Consider the following 18,206-nt stretch of genomic DNA (forward strand, 5'->3'; position numbering starts at 1 on the left):
GACAGACAGGAGGAGCAAGAGCTGCTCAGAAAACCAGAAAAGCTTAAATATGAGAAGTAAACGCAGGCTGAAGTCAAGTATGTGGCCCTGTGTGCATCCCTCCAAGCTGTAGGTAGGTGAATAACCTTAGAAGATGACAGGTATTCACAGCTTCAGCTCTAATTTTGCTTTTGTATACGGTCTCATAATTCTTGCCACTCATGCACAGCTGGGGATTGCTATATCCATTCTTATTTATCAAGCATTCCTATCACTGAATGTACTGGTCAGTGCATGTTAGAAGAAAACCAGTCAAATCCTATCAGATATCTGAGTTTGGTTTTGTTCAGATGAAACTGTTTTCTAACTACCGACATTTCAAACCAAGCCTTGTATCCAACGGAACAACAGAAGAGCCAACTAAAGTATAAGGAAAATTTAAGGTATTTTAGGGAATGCTGCAGAACATGGGGAACAGCAAGAATACCAGAGCATAAACAGTAACTATACACAGCAGGTGCAGCTGCATATATTCTGGTACTATAGTCAGCCTAATTGAGAGAAAGATTCAGCTCATATTAATTGTAACACCCCCATGCTGATTAGCAAGAGGCTTTCTAGGCTCTATGGACTGTACTGACCTCAGTTCCATTGACTGCAATGACAGCTTGGACACCGAGTGAAGACAACTAAATTTAGGTGTTTTGATTTTCAAATGCACTGCATTCCCTCTAACTTCCACGGCAGAAATCTCATTTAGATAAAACTTGTCTCTTGCCAGTGTTTTTACGAAGTTACTTTACTGATCAGCACCAAAATAATTACTGTTTGCATAAATCATACTTTCCCTTGCCAAAAAATATGCTCTGGCTAACAAAGGTATCATTGCAAATAAAGTATTGAAAAGTAATAATGTGAAGAGTTACTATACCTGGTTAAAATTATGTTGCCTCAAGTAAGTAGTGGCTTTATTTATTTCTAGATCATTGGCTAACTCCACATAGTGGGAAGCTTTCACCACGTCAACACACCTGCAACAGAAAGCAAGCCATGAAGATAAACAAAATGCATCTGTGCAAATGCCTCCAAGTTACATATTTCTTTCAGCTAATTTGCTTTCTGAACTGAATCTTCTTGGCTAATCTTTCTTCACCGTGGTGAAGAGCACTCTGATTAAAAATACTTGTAAGAATACTTCAGTCCCATAACCTACCCTAATTATAGTATCTCTGCTCTCTTTTTTTAAAGTCAGCTGCCTAAATATCACTTTACTTTCCACCACTGAGCAATACCTGATGTCAAAAACTGACTAAAATAATTTTTCAAGCCATTTTCTTTGGCTACATTCTATAAGGTAATTTTTCAAATTTCATCTTCTGATGCATATCACCAAACCTATAAAAAAGATTAGTGAACAAAGCCAGAGACTACAGATTGTGTCCCTGAGCAACATCATAATAATGAAGTCATAAGAGTAAGTCTCTTTCTGGCCATCCCCCAGTCATTTGTGGCTTAGGGTCTTCTACAAAAACAGTGCAGAACAGAAGGCAGCAGACAGTTCAGATGTTCATTCACAGCCATCGTCTTCCAGGGTTTGATGTGATCTACTTTAGCTGCCTGATCATTTGAAGTAAGACCTTTATTTATTGTATGCATATCCTGTTCTCTCACTTGGAAAACAGGCACAGTAAAGGAACAACTTGTGGGATGCTTCCTTAACCCCCTTCCACTATGTTTTTAACTGGTGGAAAGCCACCTTCTTTCCTTCTAATTGTTGGCTGTTTTGCCAACAGAAGTTCAATTCAGCAAACTGCCTGCAGCTCTAATTGGTTTGGCGTGTGGACAGTCTTCAGACAAATGTCTTTTACGTTAGAGGAAAAGTTGTAATAAAAATTGGTAACTTCTTCTTTTATTACAGATGTCTTTGCAACATCAAAAAGCATTTTCAACTGTTACTTTTAACATCTTTTAACCATAAAATGCAATGAGATCTAACTATCCAACTGTTCTTTATGAAATATGACAGAATAGTCCCAATATTACGTCACATTTTAAGTAAGAAGTTATGAACTCTGAAGATTATTGTCCCCACTTTATTTCTCTAAATAAAATGAATTTGATTAAAAGTACATTTAATACTCAGAGGACCCATAATAAAGTTTATAATTAGAAAAACTAAGCTCAAGCTGCTAAAATAACAGAGAGTAAATCTGTTCTGATACACAGAAAACAATCCCACACATCTCAGGAGAAGTTGTTCAATTAGCCAGAACAGATTTGAGAGTGTGTTACTCCATGACAAGTCTTCTGTGGATAGCACTAAGGAAACTGAGTATCTGACAATCTTTTTCAGTTTTTCTGAACAAAAACCAAGACACACAGCAAACAAATCTGACTTGCTCGTGCTAACAAATTAGAAAACAACGACCTAATTTTTCACAAGACATACTGTTTAAGAATGGCAGAAGTAGGGAAATTATAAGATTAGAATGATTATTAAACCATCAAACACCACCTTGTGGACTTTAGCAGACAATACATGTCTGTGTAAGAGATTATTTCATATTAGTATAGACAGCTTTCTTAGTGAATTATAATTATAGGACCTGCAAAATTTGAGAATAATCCTAACAGGCCATAAACCCCAGGTAAAAGACAGGACTCTTTTCCCACCAAACATTCTTCACTACCCAAACACTAACACATATGTTAGTAATATTGTGCCTGCAATACACAAAATTCATTTGCATACATGTTATTTTCCAGTGCTATTAAAATACAAACAATATCAAAGTAACCCTTGTAAAAGAAAGCTAAAAAATAAATTTTGGAAAAGTTATACTATTATTTTTTATACTGTCATTATAGGAAGTGTGTCTAACAGAATTTGTTTTAAAGAGAAGGGTATTCTGCTGTAGAAAATATCACAGAAAGCAAAAGCTAAGCCGTAAATTGAAAAATAAAGTCCAAATGATGAACCGTGACAGCAGCCTATCACTGTGTACACTTGCATAAATATTTTAATGGTAGATTAAGTTTATAAATATAAACATTAAGTTTATAAACGAAATTCAAAGAAACCTTTCTTAAAATTTAGATTCCAGTGTTTTATATGACTCTACAGAGTGATCAAAACTCCTTAAGCACCCCAAGTCTTCATTATGATATCTTCAACCTTACAGTAAATACTAGCAATCACTGCCTTCAGTATAGCATTTCTCCACTGAGACTTTTAAAAGCTTTTCAATTTTGAAGTTGAATTCTCAAATTATTTTGAACTTTTAGAAGCTCTTTTTGTGTGAATTCAGAACACTGCAAAATGTATAATTAAGAGTTGACTTTTGATGATAAATTACTTTTTAACACAGAATACACTCTAATGCTTTGTTTTGTTTGGGGGGCAGACTGAAAATAGCCTGGATGCTGTGTCTGAGATGCAGAGAATAGTGTTCCCAGGTTGCTTCTGTGCATGAACTGGTTTCATAACCAGAACAAGAGACTGACATAGTTTAGACAAAGAGAAGCCTCACTTTACTCTTACCAGTCATAGCCTACTGCAAAAGATGTCTCGATTGCCGGTGCAATGAGTTTAGCAGCTGTCATGATGTATTCCTCTGCCAACAATTTCCTAAAGAAAAAAAAAACCAAGACCACAACACAAAAACATGAAAGAAATTCTACACTGTGTGGGTGGTGAGCCAGTGGAACAGACTGGCCACAGAAGTTACAGATTCCCCATCCCTGGAGGTCTTCAAGGCCAGGTTGGAGGGGCTCTGAGCAACCTGGTCTAGTGGGAGGTGTCCCCGCCCATGACAGGGGTGCTGGAACCAGATCATCTTTAAAGTCCTTTCCAACCCAAACCATTTTATATTTGCATACGATTCTACATCACCATTTCAAAAACATACATAGAAAAAAACCCAAAACAAAACATGTTCTTGCTTCCTCCTCCACTCAGGACAAATCTCAGAAGTCAATGTAACCAGTTCCCTGTTAACACTACTCCCCCGTATCTTGATTAAGGTCTTAGTTTTTCCTGTTTTCCTTTCCCTGCACACTAGCTGTATTTTTTTAAAAAACTCGAACACTGCAAGTTTTAAGCAATGTAACCTGTAACATTTGGGATAGATACTCTACTTTAGGGCAGTACACTAAACTGAGTGATCCAACTGGTTCTTCTGAGCATGTCCGTTCCTAAGAATTGGGAGGACAGTTTTGTAACAAGAGCTGTGGACAGGTGACAAGACTGATAATCATCAGAAGCTAAAATTCAAGGCACCACAGCCAAGGAAGAATAGAGTCCATCATTACCTCTCACGTATTATTTGACTTAAACTGTCATTTTTAATGGCTTCAATCAGTAGATTCGTTTGTAGATCATCCTGGAGGGAGACAAAACAATTGCAAATTATGCCAGTATACAAACATCTTAATTATTTTACAGACAATATGACTGCAAACATAAATTGATGCCAAATACATAGTTTATAATGTCACTTACTTTCCACGTTTGAAAACACTAGCTTCAGTTTAAAGCAGTTTTCTAACTGTACACTCTGTAATTCGGCATTACAACTACTTCAATCCTGGTTTTCTGCTCATGTATGTTGTCACAGCTCACATTAAGGTTAACAGACATAGTTCATGTCGTGTATCACACCAGGAAGGCTTCAGATCACGGTGGGAATAGTCTCAAGCTTAAAAATATACATTTGCTGAACTCTTGTGGTATTCAGCAGATGAGGACTTGTGCTACCTCCTCCTTAAAATAACTTGCATGATCATCTTATGGTTTTTTCCACACATCTCTGCTAGCTCTAAGTTATGCGGGGTATGCTAGGTAGCCACCCCTTCCTCATTTATTGAGGATAGGTCATAGATTTATATAAAATAAAGACCAGAAGGAAACCATGATCTTTTCTCTGACATCTTCATAAAATAGTAGAGAACTTGGAATGTCTGTTAAAACTATAGCTTGCCTACCCTTAGAAATAACATCTGCAGTCTCAAGGCTTTCTTTCAATGAATGATCTTACATAGTCCTCAATTAATTCAAGGGATTAATGATCCTTACTCTTACATAATTTCTAATTTAAGAAATTATATTAAATGTATTAAAATATGTACATATATATCAATAAATATATCTATATGCTTCATACATTAGATTTTATTTCCTTATGCTATGACAATAGGAAACAACAGCTACTCTTAAGCTGCAAACAGTTTGAAGATTAGTTATATATTTGATGTTTAGGACTGAAAAAGAAAGATTTGCATCACCAAAAAAAAGATTGCTAGGAGAAAATAAATGGCTTGATCTTTCTATAGAGGATTTTTCTAAGAGGGACACTAAACCTATTAACTGTTTTTCCCTCTCTTTAGCATCCTGGAAAGTCAAAGGAAGTCCAGTTTCCAACAAAGTCTTAATAAACTAAAATAAGCATCTGTAAATGTCACTACAATTTTCTTCTGTAAAATAACACTACAGTATTACAAGTTTTATTAGCACTCACTTGAGGAAACTTGCATTAACCCACTCATTGTTTTGCTCCCTTTATTGTACCTTAAAAATATTTTATTAAAATTTTATATAAATGAAGATGGTAAAGCAGTAAGTGAGCTATGTAAGTAAGCCCAAATGAATTTCAACAAAATTATTATGAAAACAATTGTGTGGTGTGGGTTTTATGTACATCATATCCTTTGAGGAAAAAAAAGATTTAAATGTTCTCTCATTATTTAAATGTTCTCTCATTTTTTCATCTAAGCAGTACTGCCACACTAAATTCATGCTGGTAAAAAAGTTCTTTTAGATACTTAAATACACATCAATTTCCATATTCAGTACAGTCCAAGCATTCAGTATCTCTTCCTCTTTCTCCTGACTTACTATATAAAGACACAGTTTATTTATTTCAAACTTACATTTAATAAAATGTATTTGTCTTCATAATCCACTTCCAAGGGAACTTCGATCAGGTTTTTGAAGGCTTTCTTCATTTGCTCACCATTTCCAATAGCAAAATAACATAGGATCAGGTTGAAGCCTGCCTTCAGGTTTGGAGATAGGCTCATTATTTCCTCAAATGAAGAAATGGCATCAAAGTATTGGCCAGTTTTAATAAATGCAACTCCAATATTTTCCATTATTTTTATCCTAAGTGAGAAATCAGGTTTAGGTTATATTTTTAACTAGTAAATCATATTGTATGTAAAACTTGTATTTCATAACCATGCCTCCCAGAAGAAACTCACCTCATCTGTTTGTGTGAACTAGTAATTTGGTCTAGAGCCATACGGTAGAATTTGATAGCTTTGGAATAGTTCCGTTGTTTTAAATATATATTTCCCATATTTACCTTCAGTATACCTATCAAAAGGAGTCAGTGAGTTAAAACATTTTAAAATTGTTTCAAAGTGACAGAGTAGAACAACTTAATAAATTTATCTTCATTACAGGATAGCAGTGTCCCTTTAAAGCAATACTGCACAGAACTGCCTTCTGTGAATTTAACTCAAGAGAAGGTGAGAGAGAAGATGAAGTAGTGATGAAACCTAGAATAGAACTATCATGTAAGATGTATTCTGATGTTGATTGTGAATTGAGGGATGAAATAGAGATGATTTGCAGTGCTCTCCAGGAAGACAGCTGCAAACAAGCATCTCTGAGAAAATACACCATAGGAGTCTCAAAGATATGCAAAATACTAAAAGAAGCTTTCAGGATAGAAAGATCAAGTCAAAAGAGAAAAAGTTAGTACTAGAGAAGACCACATGGTGTGTGTGGCATGAGAAAATTATGTATTTGTCTTTATGTTTAATTTAGTCTATGGGAAAAAAGGACTTCATGAGCCAGTATAACAATGTGGTTTGGCTCTCCAAGTCAGAGACTCCAAGTATCTGCCACCCACTCTGACTGGCAGACATGAGGGCTGAGTTCTCTGTGTACCAACACCATGCAGATGTAGTCCTCATTTTGACTGCCTGACTACCAGTTTTAATCCACTTTGGAGTATAACCTACCTCCACTGCTGAACATCTTGTTCTTCACTATAACTTGGTAAGTAGTCAGTGCTTCAGCATACATTTCATTAGCAACATACTGACTGGCCAGATTGAGAAGAACCTATAAAAAATTGGAATTATAGGTACAAGAAAATATATTGTCCTCTCAACAGTAATAAACTTGAATTCATAGTAGATAATTTCAAATTAATTTTACGTTGGAACTATTGTCTTTAGCACTTGCAAGCATCCCATCTTTATCAATTTGCATGAACAAAGAAACATTATAGAGGAAACAAGTTTAAAAGCTACTTATTCTAGGTAATTCTTTTATTTTGTACATAAATTACTAGCATTCAAAGTCATGCTACATGGGCCTAAGTAAACAATGCTATAATGCAAGGTTATTAAAAATATTCATACAAGATAATTCTCAGAAACTGTGTGTAATTTATGACTCCCAACATGTGGAAAATTGTCCTAATGCCTGTGGTCACTCAGTTTATAAAGTGAGAATTTTTCCAAACTGCTGTTTCACAACAGAAGTTCTGCTGGTGTCAGGTAAAATACCTCTGCATTTTTTCCACAGCTTTACTCTGACCTTCATGGTAAAATAAATTACCAGGCCTGCCTAATTCAATACATTAATTGTTAATAATTGTCTCTACAGTACTACCTGGGGTATGAATTTAAAAACCCCTCAAGTATTTTTATGTATGTCGTACCTTTTTTTTTTAAAAAAAAAGTTTACTATTTGAAAACCAGAATGTAAATCTAGATACCTGCTTTAAGATTCAGGAATATTACTATATCCTATTTCATGTAATACATTCTCTGCCAGTTCATGGGCCAATTTAAAGGCAGCATCTGATCTTTCCTGTTTTCTCCTCTTGGCATATTGTCTCGAGACAATTTATTTCTGAAGTACAGGGTCTACATCTGCTATATTTTGATATGCAGGTTTTACATGTGAGTAAATATCTGAAATAGATATTCCTGGGAATTCTTCTCCACTTAACATGGACTACATGGTTTCTCTGGTACTTGAGATTGCATGGGAATGGACTCGATGACACAAATGGATCTCCTCTGGTACACTGCCAGAAGCATTACAACACAGACTCATAAACTCACTTCAGGAAACACTGGCATTTCTGTTCAGGAGGGTTTTTTAGCAACATTTCAGTCACTGAAGATTTTTTAAGCACTTACTGTGTAAGTAAGGTCTAAGTTGATACTTTCTGGAGGAGCAATTTGTTCACGTTGTCTCAACAATTCTCTTTCCTGTCTTCCAGCCTCCTTTGCTTTCTCCAGAGCCTTAAATAAAATACTAGAATTTAACAGTGCCTTGAATCTTACTGACTCAAGATGACAAAAATACATTCAAAACAAGTATGAAGAGGATATATTCATGTCTATTTTCTTTAGATGCACAGACTGCACCAAATGCCTGAAAAAACCACTCTAACCCACTGAAAGGTTTTAATTAGCAATAAGCAGACATCCGGTTATCTAAGTCTGCTTACCTGTGTAATTATGTACCCAATCATAACCTTCTGCAGATTGGTGTCAATGCCCTTCGTACAAGTAATGCTCTGGGTCTAACAAGTGCCATTAGCAGTCCTGTGTGCCTCCACAAGGATGCAATGAATGGTTACTACTCAAGGTTGCTATTTGGAAGCCAGTGGTGAAGGAAGTACTTCAAGATATAGTTTGATTCCTAGTCTGTATGACAGAAGGCAAATCCAATTTGGCTATTTTATAGATAATGAGTTAGCAACTTTGATGACTTTCACAGGAAAATGGATATTCTACTGGACTTGTCAGAAAAAAACATCCTAGAGGACCCTTGGAATGGTCTGATACAAGCTACATAAGAAAAAACCCTTTGACATCAAGAGCATTCTTGACCATACATGAAAGAGGCTCAAGAAAAACTAACAAAATAGATTGGTTAATTAGCCACTACTCAGTGGCACAACATTGCTCTAGTATCCTCTGTAACAGAACAAATACATTCAAACTGTCTATTGGAAATAGCTCCTTATCCATAGCAACCTTTGATCATATCTAGGAACTGTTAAATGCTAGCTAGCCTGGGCCACAACTGGGCCAGTACAATTAATTCATCAGACCCATCTGAAGAGGTCAATGGACATAGAGGGAAGGGAATTTTTGTAACTCTGAAATCTTAACAAATATGTATGCCAGAAATATACCTCCTACCTTTTTTTTCCAGCAATGCAAGGTATCACTAGACTAGAAGAGTCATAACAAAGTTAGAATTAAAATTATTTTAATAATTTGAAACATTTGACCACAAGTTAGTTTGAAACATCTATCTATCGAAATTGTTCTTCACATAATGGCAGAAATGAAGTGAAAGCCAGAAAAACTACCGATTTCAAGTCTCCACAGCTATTGGCAACACAGCTTTCTTCAACCAGTTCATTCACTTTTTTTTCCAACTGCCTCATCTTCTCTTCTGAACTAAAATAAAAATAACAACAAAAGGATTAACACTAGTAATGTAACTGCAAACACGAAGCTTTTACACATTATATTTTCAATAAAACAACACAATGACATACCACATGTCACAATAACTGGTTTTCCCATCAAAGAAATTATTGTGTGAAACTATGCTTAGAGAAGATTGTCTGAAGCTACCACATTCACATTTTTAATTTGAGAACAAAGACCTAAGAAAACATAAATCCTCTGACAAGAACAATACAGACAGGCAAATTTCACAAACCAAATTTGTTCAGGAGAAGTAATGACAAAACAAGATGAGCTTTCATATCAAACACTAGTGAAATTAAATATCACATTAAAAACACTTAATTGAACCTTTATTTGCATAGACAACTAGAAAGCATTTCTTGCAAATGCAGATTATAACAAAAAATTGTGGTTCTTCTAGACTTTTTCCACGGCTAAATAACCAAACATTTCAGTAGGATTCCCTATTCCTATATAGCTACATTTGGGGAACACAACTTTGGTGTTGGAAAGCTCAATGATTTTCTGAGTGAACTCCACAACGTAAGCATCAGCCTGCAAGTTCCAGCTCAAGTGCTAGGGTCAGAGGGAACAGGGAGAAAGAGCAGGCAAATTCTCCCGAGTTCTTCCCAAGGAGCTGCAAGAATCATGGTGTTCCTTGCCTGTCACACACACTTTCATGGTCCTGCACAATTCTACGTAAGTATCACAGCATTTGTGTGGCAACAGCTACACGTGGGCTGCTGAGCTAGTCAGAACAAGAAATCACTGAAATCAGATGTTCCTGAAAGTCAGTGCAACTGCTTTGGCAAGTCAGCCAACCACATGCACAAATGTTTGTGGCATTATCCCCCCAAGTTCAGAGTTTGGGCCCTCAAGGCTTTTGCAACTGCCTGGATGTTTGTAAACTCCTCGCATGGCTGGTTTTCTGTTGCTGTTAATGCTTTGAAAGAATGTAATGCAGAACTGAACAAACCTGTCTGAAGTTTTCTTTTCCAGAGGTGAAGCAGGACCTCTTGCTTGGCCAAGAGGATCAAATGAAGAACCTGCAAAATTAACAGAGTATTGAAAACTATAAAGTAACATCTCCCTGTGGCAGCTGGCGATTTCTACAAACCATACCTCTCACAGCTGCCTTAGTGTAACCTGCAGCTTGCACTGCTGTCATTGGTCGAGAAACCCCATCCTCAAATAAAGAAGAAGATATATTAAGATAATCTCACTAAAAATGGTGTTGTAGACAATACAGACATAATTATATCTTTTTATATGTAATTTTTATATATTCTATGTATATTGTTTTAATGACAAATTATTCATTGCACATCGCTAAGTGTTAGAAAGTACTACACTGTTATTGCTTCCAACTCTGTGCTCAAATAAAATACACATCACTACCCTCATGCTTTCTGACAGTACTACATTCAAAAAAGGACAAATTACAAGTGTAGTAATTTGTATAACTCAATGAACTTCTAAATACTTATATCTAACACCTACCAGAAAAATTCATTGCTCCAAATGAACATAAAATGTAAATATTGGAACTTTTACCTGTATACTTCCTGTCATGGGTCTTCCCATAGATGAAGGTAAAGTTGCCTTTGACTACAAAAATAAGTAAATTGTTTGAAATTGTCATTCACAAAGCATAAGAAGCCTATGTTACATCTTCTCAACACTAAATTTTAAAAGTTGAGCTAACTCTCACGTAAGTTCATAGCAAAGGTCCCATTTATGTTACCCATATGCAATATACTGCCAGTGCCTGGCAGACTAAAAGATGTTGAATACTTCAGTTAGCACAAATTCACAATTAAGATTTTTTTTATGTATTTGGATATTTCTGTCAGCTCTTTTAAAAAGAAATACATAAAAAATTATCTGAGGCAGCAGTACTTTCCATTATTAAATTATTGAAATTGCTACCTTTAAATTGAACAAATAATTTACACAAAACACTTCAGTAAAACTCTGTGTAGAGCTGATAAAATCTGTCACTGTATTAATCCTTCAAGTTCTATTTTCATATAGATTTATTTTATCCATAAATACAGATACACTTTTTAACTGTCAACGGGTATCTCTTCCATTTCCTGAAGGTCACATACTGTCCTTCTGTGTAAAGTGTTAAAAATGTAAAGAAATAAATGTGAAATATTTATTAGTAAGTACTTAAGTTTGCTACGAATATACAATACAAACAGACAAATATACAGAGTTCCAGGCCATGAAAAGGTATTCCCCTAATGCCCTCTCAGAGGCCTATGTTTTATTATTCACTATCCACACACATCATGATTGTTTTCCATTTTTATTGCTGAGGATGAACATATATTAACAAGGATTTTTGTGTAGAAAAAGCAACTGTGGAGTGAAAGATAAAGTGCTGTGGAGTGGACAATGCTTTGGAACTTTCTAGCTTTGCTATTCCAGATAAACATCTCAGTCTTTATTATCCTGAGGAAGTCCTTTTTTATGCACTCATTTAACAAGACAACTTTTCCCCTTACAGCTTTGTACTACACTTAACATCTGCAAATATAACTGCCAAGAAAAAGCAGTGTCAAAAGTCTGAGCAACCTGATGTAGTTGAAGATGTCCCTGCTCATTGCAGGGGGGTTGGACTAGATGACCTTTACAGATCCCTTCCAACCCAAACCATTCCATGGTTCTAATACATCCAAAGCAGGTAGCAGAAGGTTCAGAGTAAAGGTTGTATTTCAGTGACCTAACAGAATTCAGTGTTCTTGAAATTAGCCAGCAAACTTGCATGAAATCTACAGCCATTTGTTGTCCCTTTTTCGTCATAAAACTTAAGGAACATTATATTCAAAAGCATTTGTTTTTCAAATTTTACTGAGTCAGGCTAACAGATATAAAAATTTATTTTAATAAGGGGGCATTTTAATCTGGTTTGTTAAGAGTTACAATAGGCTAAGTATACCAATTTCTTCTGATTCAACTAGAGGGGTTTCAGAGCCTGTATTCTTCAAGACTTGATTTCACCTTAATTTCCAGAAAACTTTCCCAAGCCCAAATAACAACCTATTCAGTTCCCCCTGCAAGGGAACCTGGTTAATACCTTGGACTCTAATGCCTTGTGCAGTACAGAAGATTTGCAGCATGGTTCAGGAGAAGAGAAAAACAACCAGTAACCATGCCTTGAGCAAGTGCAGAGTTGTGAATTAAAACTAATGAATAGATGCAGCTCACTGGAATTAAATCCTTAATTTAAAAGGGCTCACTTTGTGCATGGAATTAAATGATATATATATTATTTTTTGTAAATTACATTTTCATTAAGGATATAACAGAACAAAAACCTGCCCCAAATCCAGTTGCTAGAGGTCTTGGACTTGATGTGCCAGGAATTTTGGCTGTCACCTGGATGGGAGAAAAACAAGAACCAAACAAAAAAACCCCACCAATTAAAAACTGTATGTGTCAATTATTAGTGTTTCCACATAATACGATCTACATTAATGCAAAGTGTTTTAAAAGGTACTCACAGGGGGTCTTCTTCCATGACTTGTTCTTGCTGCCTGTTGAAAAGCTACATCATTTTCTAAATCCTAGAAAAGATAAAGACATCAATGCTTTTAAAACCACAACACCCAAACTCACAGTTCCACAGCCTTCAGACTACTGAAAGCAGATAGGTAAACAATCAAAAATTCTTCACAAAATACTTGACTTGAAGATAACTGAACAACAGATTTTACTGACAATAAATTACAATTATATTATTTGTCTCTCTTTTTGGGTATTTTAGATTAGGAAATGTAAAAACTTGTTATTTTCTAAAAACACACAGAGGAAACAGAGCTGAAGTAATAAAATACAACAGGAATTTTTTTCCCATCCAAATGCTTATTACTTACAGTATTTCTGAATTTTGACATTAACAACTGCAATGCAAGACATTAAAACAGCTCATGTCTCTCAGGTCCTGCAGCAACTCCCATGAATTGGGCACTGGGATTTCACATAAGATGCCAAGTCTTGCTACTGGGTTTCAACCAAACGATATCACTGTTGTCCCAACTCCACCACACCAGCAGTTACCCTAAAGTGGTCTGCAGGGCTACTTTAAGAACTCCCAGATGCTCTACCCAATTGCACAGAGACCTGCAGGATTCCATCCTACTGTGAGCTCCTCCAACAGCAGCACAGTAGGAAATCAACGACCTACTGATCACTCAGTAGCCTCTTTTGTCAGAAAACTTTCTGCTGCACACAACCTGGGAAACACCCCATTGAATGTGCCTACATATAATTCTGATTTTACCCTTCATAAATTCTAACCATTACAGCATCTTAGATTAGTTGAGATGTGCACAAGTATTTCACTGGAATAGAAAGCTAACAAAGAATTAACTATTCAAGAAGATCCCTGAGAAACGTCAGATGTTTCTTGCTAAAATAAAGTCAATTTCACTTCAAAGCAGTTGTAAACTTGTACATTACTGTACCCATAAGTTTTCATACTTCTAAGTTAAAATTCTATGTATGGGAAAGAGCATATATTTTACCTCTGTGTCAAACATGGGATTATAATCATTGTAGCCAGAATAGAGATCATCTTCATTATTCTCAGGAGCCAGATGCACATTTTGCATCATTTTTCTGTGAAACATTTAACATGCCAAATGTTATCTCGGTGGTTTTATACAAATATTTAAAAATGCAAAATATAAACAGTAGTAGTTTGATTAGTCATAAAAACTAGGACTCACCTATAAACAATGGCACCATTTAATGGATTTATATTTTTGTTTGTACTTATACCAGTTATGAAAATTGTTTTAAAGATATTTACCATTAAAACTAAATGATAATAACAACCCCATTACTACTTCTAGAACAGTACCTTTCCACTGTTAGCTAACTCGTGTTTAAGATAACTCATATTCTAAAGTTAGTCTTTATAGGCCAAACCACAGTAGTAAGCCTAATGAAAGATATTTCATCTCACTTCAAATTTTCCTTTCCCCTTTCCTTTCTCCTTTCCTTTCCCCTTTCCTTTCCTTTCTCCTTTCTTTCTCCTTTTCTTTCCCCTTTCCTTTCCTTTCTCCTTTTCTTTCTCCTTTTCTTTCCCCTTTCCTTTCCTTTCTCCTTTTCTTTCTCCTTTTCTTTCCCCTTTCCTTTCCCCTCTCCTTTCCTTTCTCCTTTTCTTTCCCCTTTCCTTTCCCCTCTCCTTTCCTTTCTCCTTTTCTTTCCCCTTTCCTTTCCCCTCTCCTTTCCTTTCTCCTTTTCTTTCCCCTTTCCTTTCCCCTCTCCTTTCCTTTCCCCTTTCCCCTTTCCTTTCCCCTCTCCTTTCTCCTTTTCTTTCCCCTTTCCTTTCCCCTCTCCTTTCCCCTCTCCTTTCCTTTCTCCTTTCCTTTCCCCTTTCCTTTCCCCTCTCCTTTCCTTTCCCCTTTCCCCTTTCCTTTCCCCTCTCCTTTCTCCTTTCCTTTCTCCTTTCCTTTCCCCTTTCCTTTCCTTTCTCCTTTCCTTTCCCCTTTCCTTTCCTTTCTCCTTTCCTTTCCCCTTTCCTTTCCCCTCTCCTTTCTCCTTTCCTTTCTCCTTTCCTTTCCCCTTTCCTTTCCTTTCTCCTTTCCTTTCCCCTTTCCTTTCCTTTCTCCTTTCCTTTCCCCTTTCCTTTCCTTTCTCCTTTCCTTTCCCCTTTCCTTTCCTTTCTCCTTTCCTTTCCCCTTTCCTTTCCTTTCCCCTTTCCTTTCCTTTCTCCTTTCCTTTCCCCTTTCCTTTCCCCTTTCCTTTCCTTTCCCCTTTCCTTTCCTTTCTCCTTTCCTTTCCCCTTTCCTTTCCTTTCTCCTTTCCTTTCCCCTTTCCTTTCCTTTCCCCTTTCCTTTCCTTTCTCCTTTCCTTTCCCCTTTCCTTTCCTTTCTCCTTTCCTTTCCTTTCTCCTTTCCTTTCCCCTTTCCTTTCCTTTCTCCTTTCCTTTCCCCTTTCCTTTCTCCTTTCCCCTTTCCTTTCTTCTTTCCCCTTTCCTTTCCCCTTTCCCCTTTCCTTTCTCCTTTCCCCTTTCCTTTCTCCTTTCCCCTTTCCTTTCTCCTTTCCCCTTTCCTTTCTCCTTTCCCCTTTCCCCTCTCCTTTCCCCTCTCCTTTCTCCTTTCCTTTCTCCTTTCCTTTCTCCTTTCCCCTTTCCTTTCTCCTTTCCCCTTTCCTTTCTCCTTTCCCCTCTCCTTTCTCCTTTCCTTTCTCCTTTCCTTTCCCCTTTCCTTTCTCCTTTCCTTTCCCCTTTCCTTTTTCCTTTCCTTTCCCCTTTCCTTTTTCCTTTCCTTTCCCCTTTCCTTTCTCCTTTCCTTTCCCCTTTCCTTTCCCCTTTCCTTTCCCCTTTCCTTTCCCCTTTCCTTTCCCCTTTCCTTTCCCCTTTCCTTTCCCCTTTCCTTTCTTCTTTCCTTTCCCCTTTCCTTTCCCCTTTCCTTTCCCCTTTCCTTTCCCCTTTCCTTTCCCCTTTCCTTTCTTCTTTCCTTTCCCCTTTCCTTTCCCCTTTCCTTTCCCCTTTCCTTTCCCCTTTCCTTTCTCCTTTCCCCTTTCCTTTCCCCTTTCCTTTCCCCTTTCCTTTCTCCTTTCCTTTCCCCTTTCCTTTCTCCTTTCCTTTCTCCTTTCCTTTCCCCTTTCCTTTCCCCTTTCCTTTCCCCTTTCCTTTCCCCTTTCCTTTCCCCTTTCCTTTCCTTTCTCCTTTCCTTTCCCCTTTCCTTTCCTTTCTCCTTTCCTTTCCCCTTTCCTTTCCTTTCTCCTTTCCTTTCCCCTTTCCTTTCTCCTTTCTCCTTTCCTTTCTCCTTTCCTTTCCCCTTTCCTTTCCTTTCTCCTTTCCTTTCCCCTTTCCTTTCCCCTTTCCTTTCTCCTTTCCTTTCTCCTTTCCCCTTTCCTCTCTCCTTTCCCCTTTCCTTTCCCCTTTCCTTTCTCCTTTCCCCTTTCCTTTCCCCTTTCCTTTCTCCTTTCCCCTTTCCTTTCTCCTTTCCGCTTTCCTTTCTCCTTTCCCCTTTCCTTTCCCCTTTCCTTTCTCCTTTCCCCTTTCCTTTCCCCTTTCCTTTCTCCTTTCCCCTTTCCTTTCTCCTTTCCCCTTTCCTTTCTCCTTTCCCCTTTCCTTTCTCCTTTCCCCTTTCCTTTCTCCTTTCCCCTTTCCCCTTTCCTTTCCCCTTTCCCCTTTCCTTTCTCCTTTCCCCTTTCCTTTCTCCTTTCCCGTTTCCCCTTTCCTTTCTCCTTTCCTTTCCCCTCTCCTTTCTCCTTTCCTTTCCCCTCTCCTTTCTCCTTTCCTTTCCCCTCTCCTTTCCTTTCCCCTTTCCTTTCTCCTTTCCTTTCCCCTCTCCTTTCCTTTCCCCTTTCCTTTCTCCTTTCCTTTCCCCTCTCCTTTCCTTTCTCCTCTCCTTTCCTTTCCCCTTTCCTTTCCTTTCCCCTTTCCTTTCCTTTCCCCTTTCCTTTCTCCTTTCCTTTCCCCTCTCCTTTCCTTTCTCCTCTCCTTTCCTTTCCCCTTTCCTTTCTCCTTTCCTTTCCCCTTTCCTTTCCTCTTTCCTTTCCTTTCTCCTTTCCTTTCCCCTTTCCTTTCCTTTCTCCTTTCCTTTCCTTCATACTAATATCAACATAGCTACAGCCCTGAAGCCATTTTAATTAAAATAGTTTTTAAAAGCTAGTATTAAAGAAGCCCGAGTTCCAAAGTCTTTCTGCACCAATATTTCCCAGTCTAATACGGTGCGTTCACCTAGTGGGCTTTCCCTCACGGAGGGCAGACACTAAGGCGTCTCACTTTGCCTTGCTACCCGTTTTCATAAAAACCTCAAGAAGGCAACGTTTGATTTCATCGATAACATGAAGTACATGCCCTTTAGCAAGCAAGCCTCAGCCAGGACGAAGAGCACGGTTCCTCTGCAGCAGCAGCGGGATGAGGAGGAGGATGTTCCCCGCCGCTTCCCACCGTGCGCGGTGCCCCCGCGACCGAGCTGCTCCCGGCGCGGGTTCCTCCAGCGGGGACCCAGCGATGTGCCCCGGAGCGGGGGCGGCTCAGGGCACAGGAGAGACGGCCGCCCTCGGCCCGGCCGCAGCCACGGCCCGCTCGGCGCTCCGGGGCCGGCGGCGTTGCCGGGGACACGGCGGCGGTCCCCGCATGCACCGCGGCCGGGCGGGGCGAGCTGCGGGCGGGGCGGGCGCTGCCGGAGCTGCAGCCGCGGGCGGGCGGTGCCTGCTGTGGGGGGCGGGCTTGGCCCTGCGGCTCGGGGAAACGGAGAGCCCGTGCTGGCCTGGCTTCTGCAAGGTACACGGCCGGAAAACTCTGTCAAGCGCCTGAACACGCTCTTCATTTCCAGTCCACTCGCAATCCAAAATGTCACCATTTCTTCCAATAAGCTGAGAAATCTGTTCTCAAAACTGAGAGGGTCAATTAAAATGAAAAAAGGAAGTTGTTAAAGCTTCCCATATACCATAGTCTGGGAAAGTAAAAAATTAAAATCCCTAATGTCTTATAAAAAGATGATTCTTCCTGCCATCTTTACTACTTTCTCTTGGTATTTTGGAAACCCTGACAAGTGTCAGCTGGTTTCCCCACAGCAAATCATTACACTCCGGGGAAAGTTTCCTATGCCTAAATGGGAAACAGAATAGGGGAGGGATCTCTGAACACGCCTACAGTATTTTGGAGAGAGAAAACATTTTATGAGACCATTTGTAACTTACCTCTACTGCCTTTTGCCAATAGCATAAGCAAGCTGCAA

At 38.3% G+C, this 18,206-nt stretch overlaps 1 protein-coding gene across 7 annotated transcripts in view; it reads right to left on the reverse strand.

Annotated features, from left to right (window-relative positions):
* Positions 1-17,605, reverse strand: part of IFT88 (intraflagellar transport 88) — a 48,058-nt gene extending 30,453 nt beyond the window's left edge. For 3 of the 7 annotated variants that reach the window (XR_011150706.1, XM_069013741.1, XM_069013771.1), the window contains exons 1-15: positions 17,321-17,605; positions 14,028-14,121; positions 13,005-13,067; positions 12,823-12,879; positions 11,047-11,100; positions 10,615-10,678; positions 10,469-10,538; positions 9,387-9,477; positions 8,200-8,304; positions 7,006-7,108; positions 6,238-6,352; positions 5,908-6,139; positions 4,291-4,361; positions 3,521-3,607; positions 911-1,010 (exon numbers count right to left, since the gene is read on the reverse strand). Coding sequence is in view for 6 of the 7 variants with exons in the window: in XM_069013741.1 (XP_068869842.1) it covers positions 911-1,010; positions 3,521-3,607; positions 4,291-4,361; positions 5,908-6,139; positions 6,238-6,352; positions 7,006-7,108; positions 8,200-8,304; positions 9,387-9,477; positions 10,469-10,538; positions 10,615-10,678; positions 11,047-11,100; positions 12,823-12,879; positions 13,005-13,067; positions 14,028-14,117 (1,302 nt within the window). In the remaining variant the exon portion in view is untranslated. Of the gene's footprint in view, positions 1-910; positions 1,011-3,520; positions 3,608-4,290; positions 4,362-5,907; positions 6,140-6,237; positions 6,353-7,005; positions 7,109-8,199; positions 8,305-9,386; positions 9,478-10,468; positions 10,539-10,614; positions 10,679-11,046; positions 11,101-12,787; positions 12,880-13,004; positions 13,068-14,027; positions 14,122-17,200 lie in introns of those variants that run through there. The other 4 variants (XM_069013749.1, XM_069013758.1, XM_069013781.1 and 1 more) reach the window with 4 other exon arrangements.
* Between the last annotated feature and the right edge of the window lie 601 nt (positions 17,606-18,206).

The sequence above is a fragment of the Aphelocoma coerulescens genome, chromosome 1, assembly GCF_041296385.1.
Source record: "Aphelocoma coerulescens isolate FSJ_1873_10779 chromosome 1, UR_Acoe_1.0, whole genome shotgun sequence".
NCBI lineage: Eukaryota > Metazoa > Chordata > Aves > Passeriformes > Corvidae > Aphelocoma > Aphelocoma coerulescens.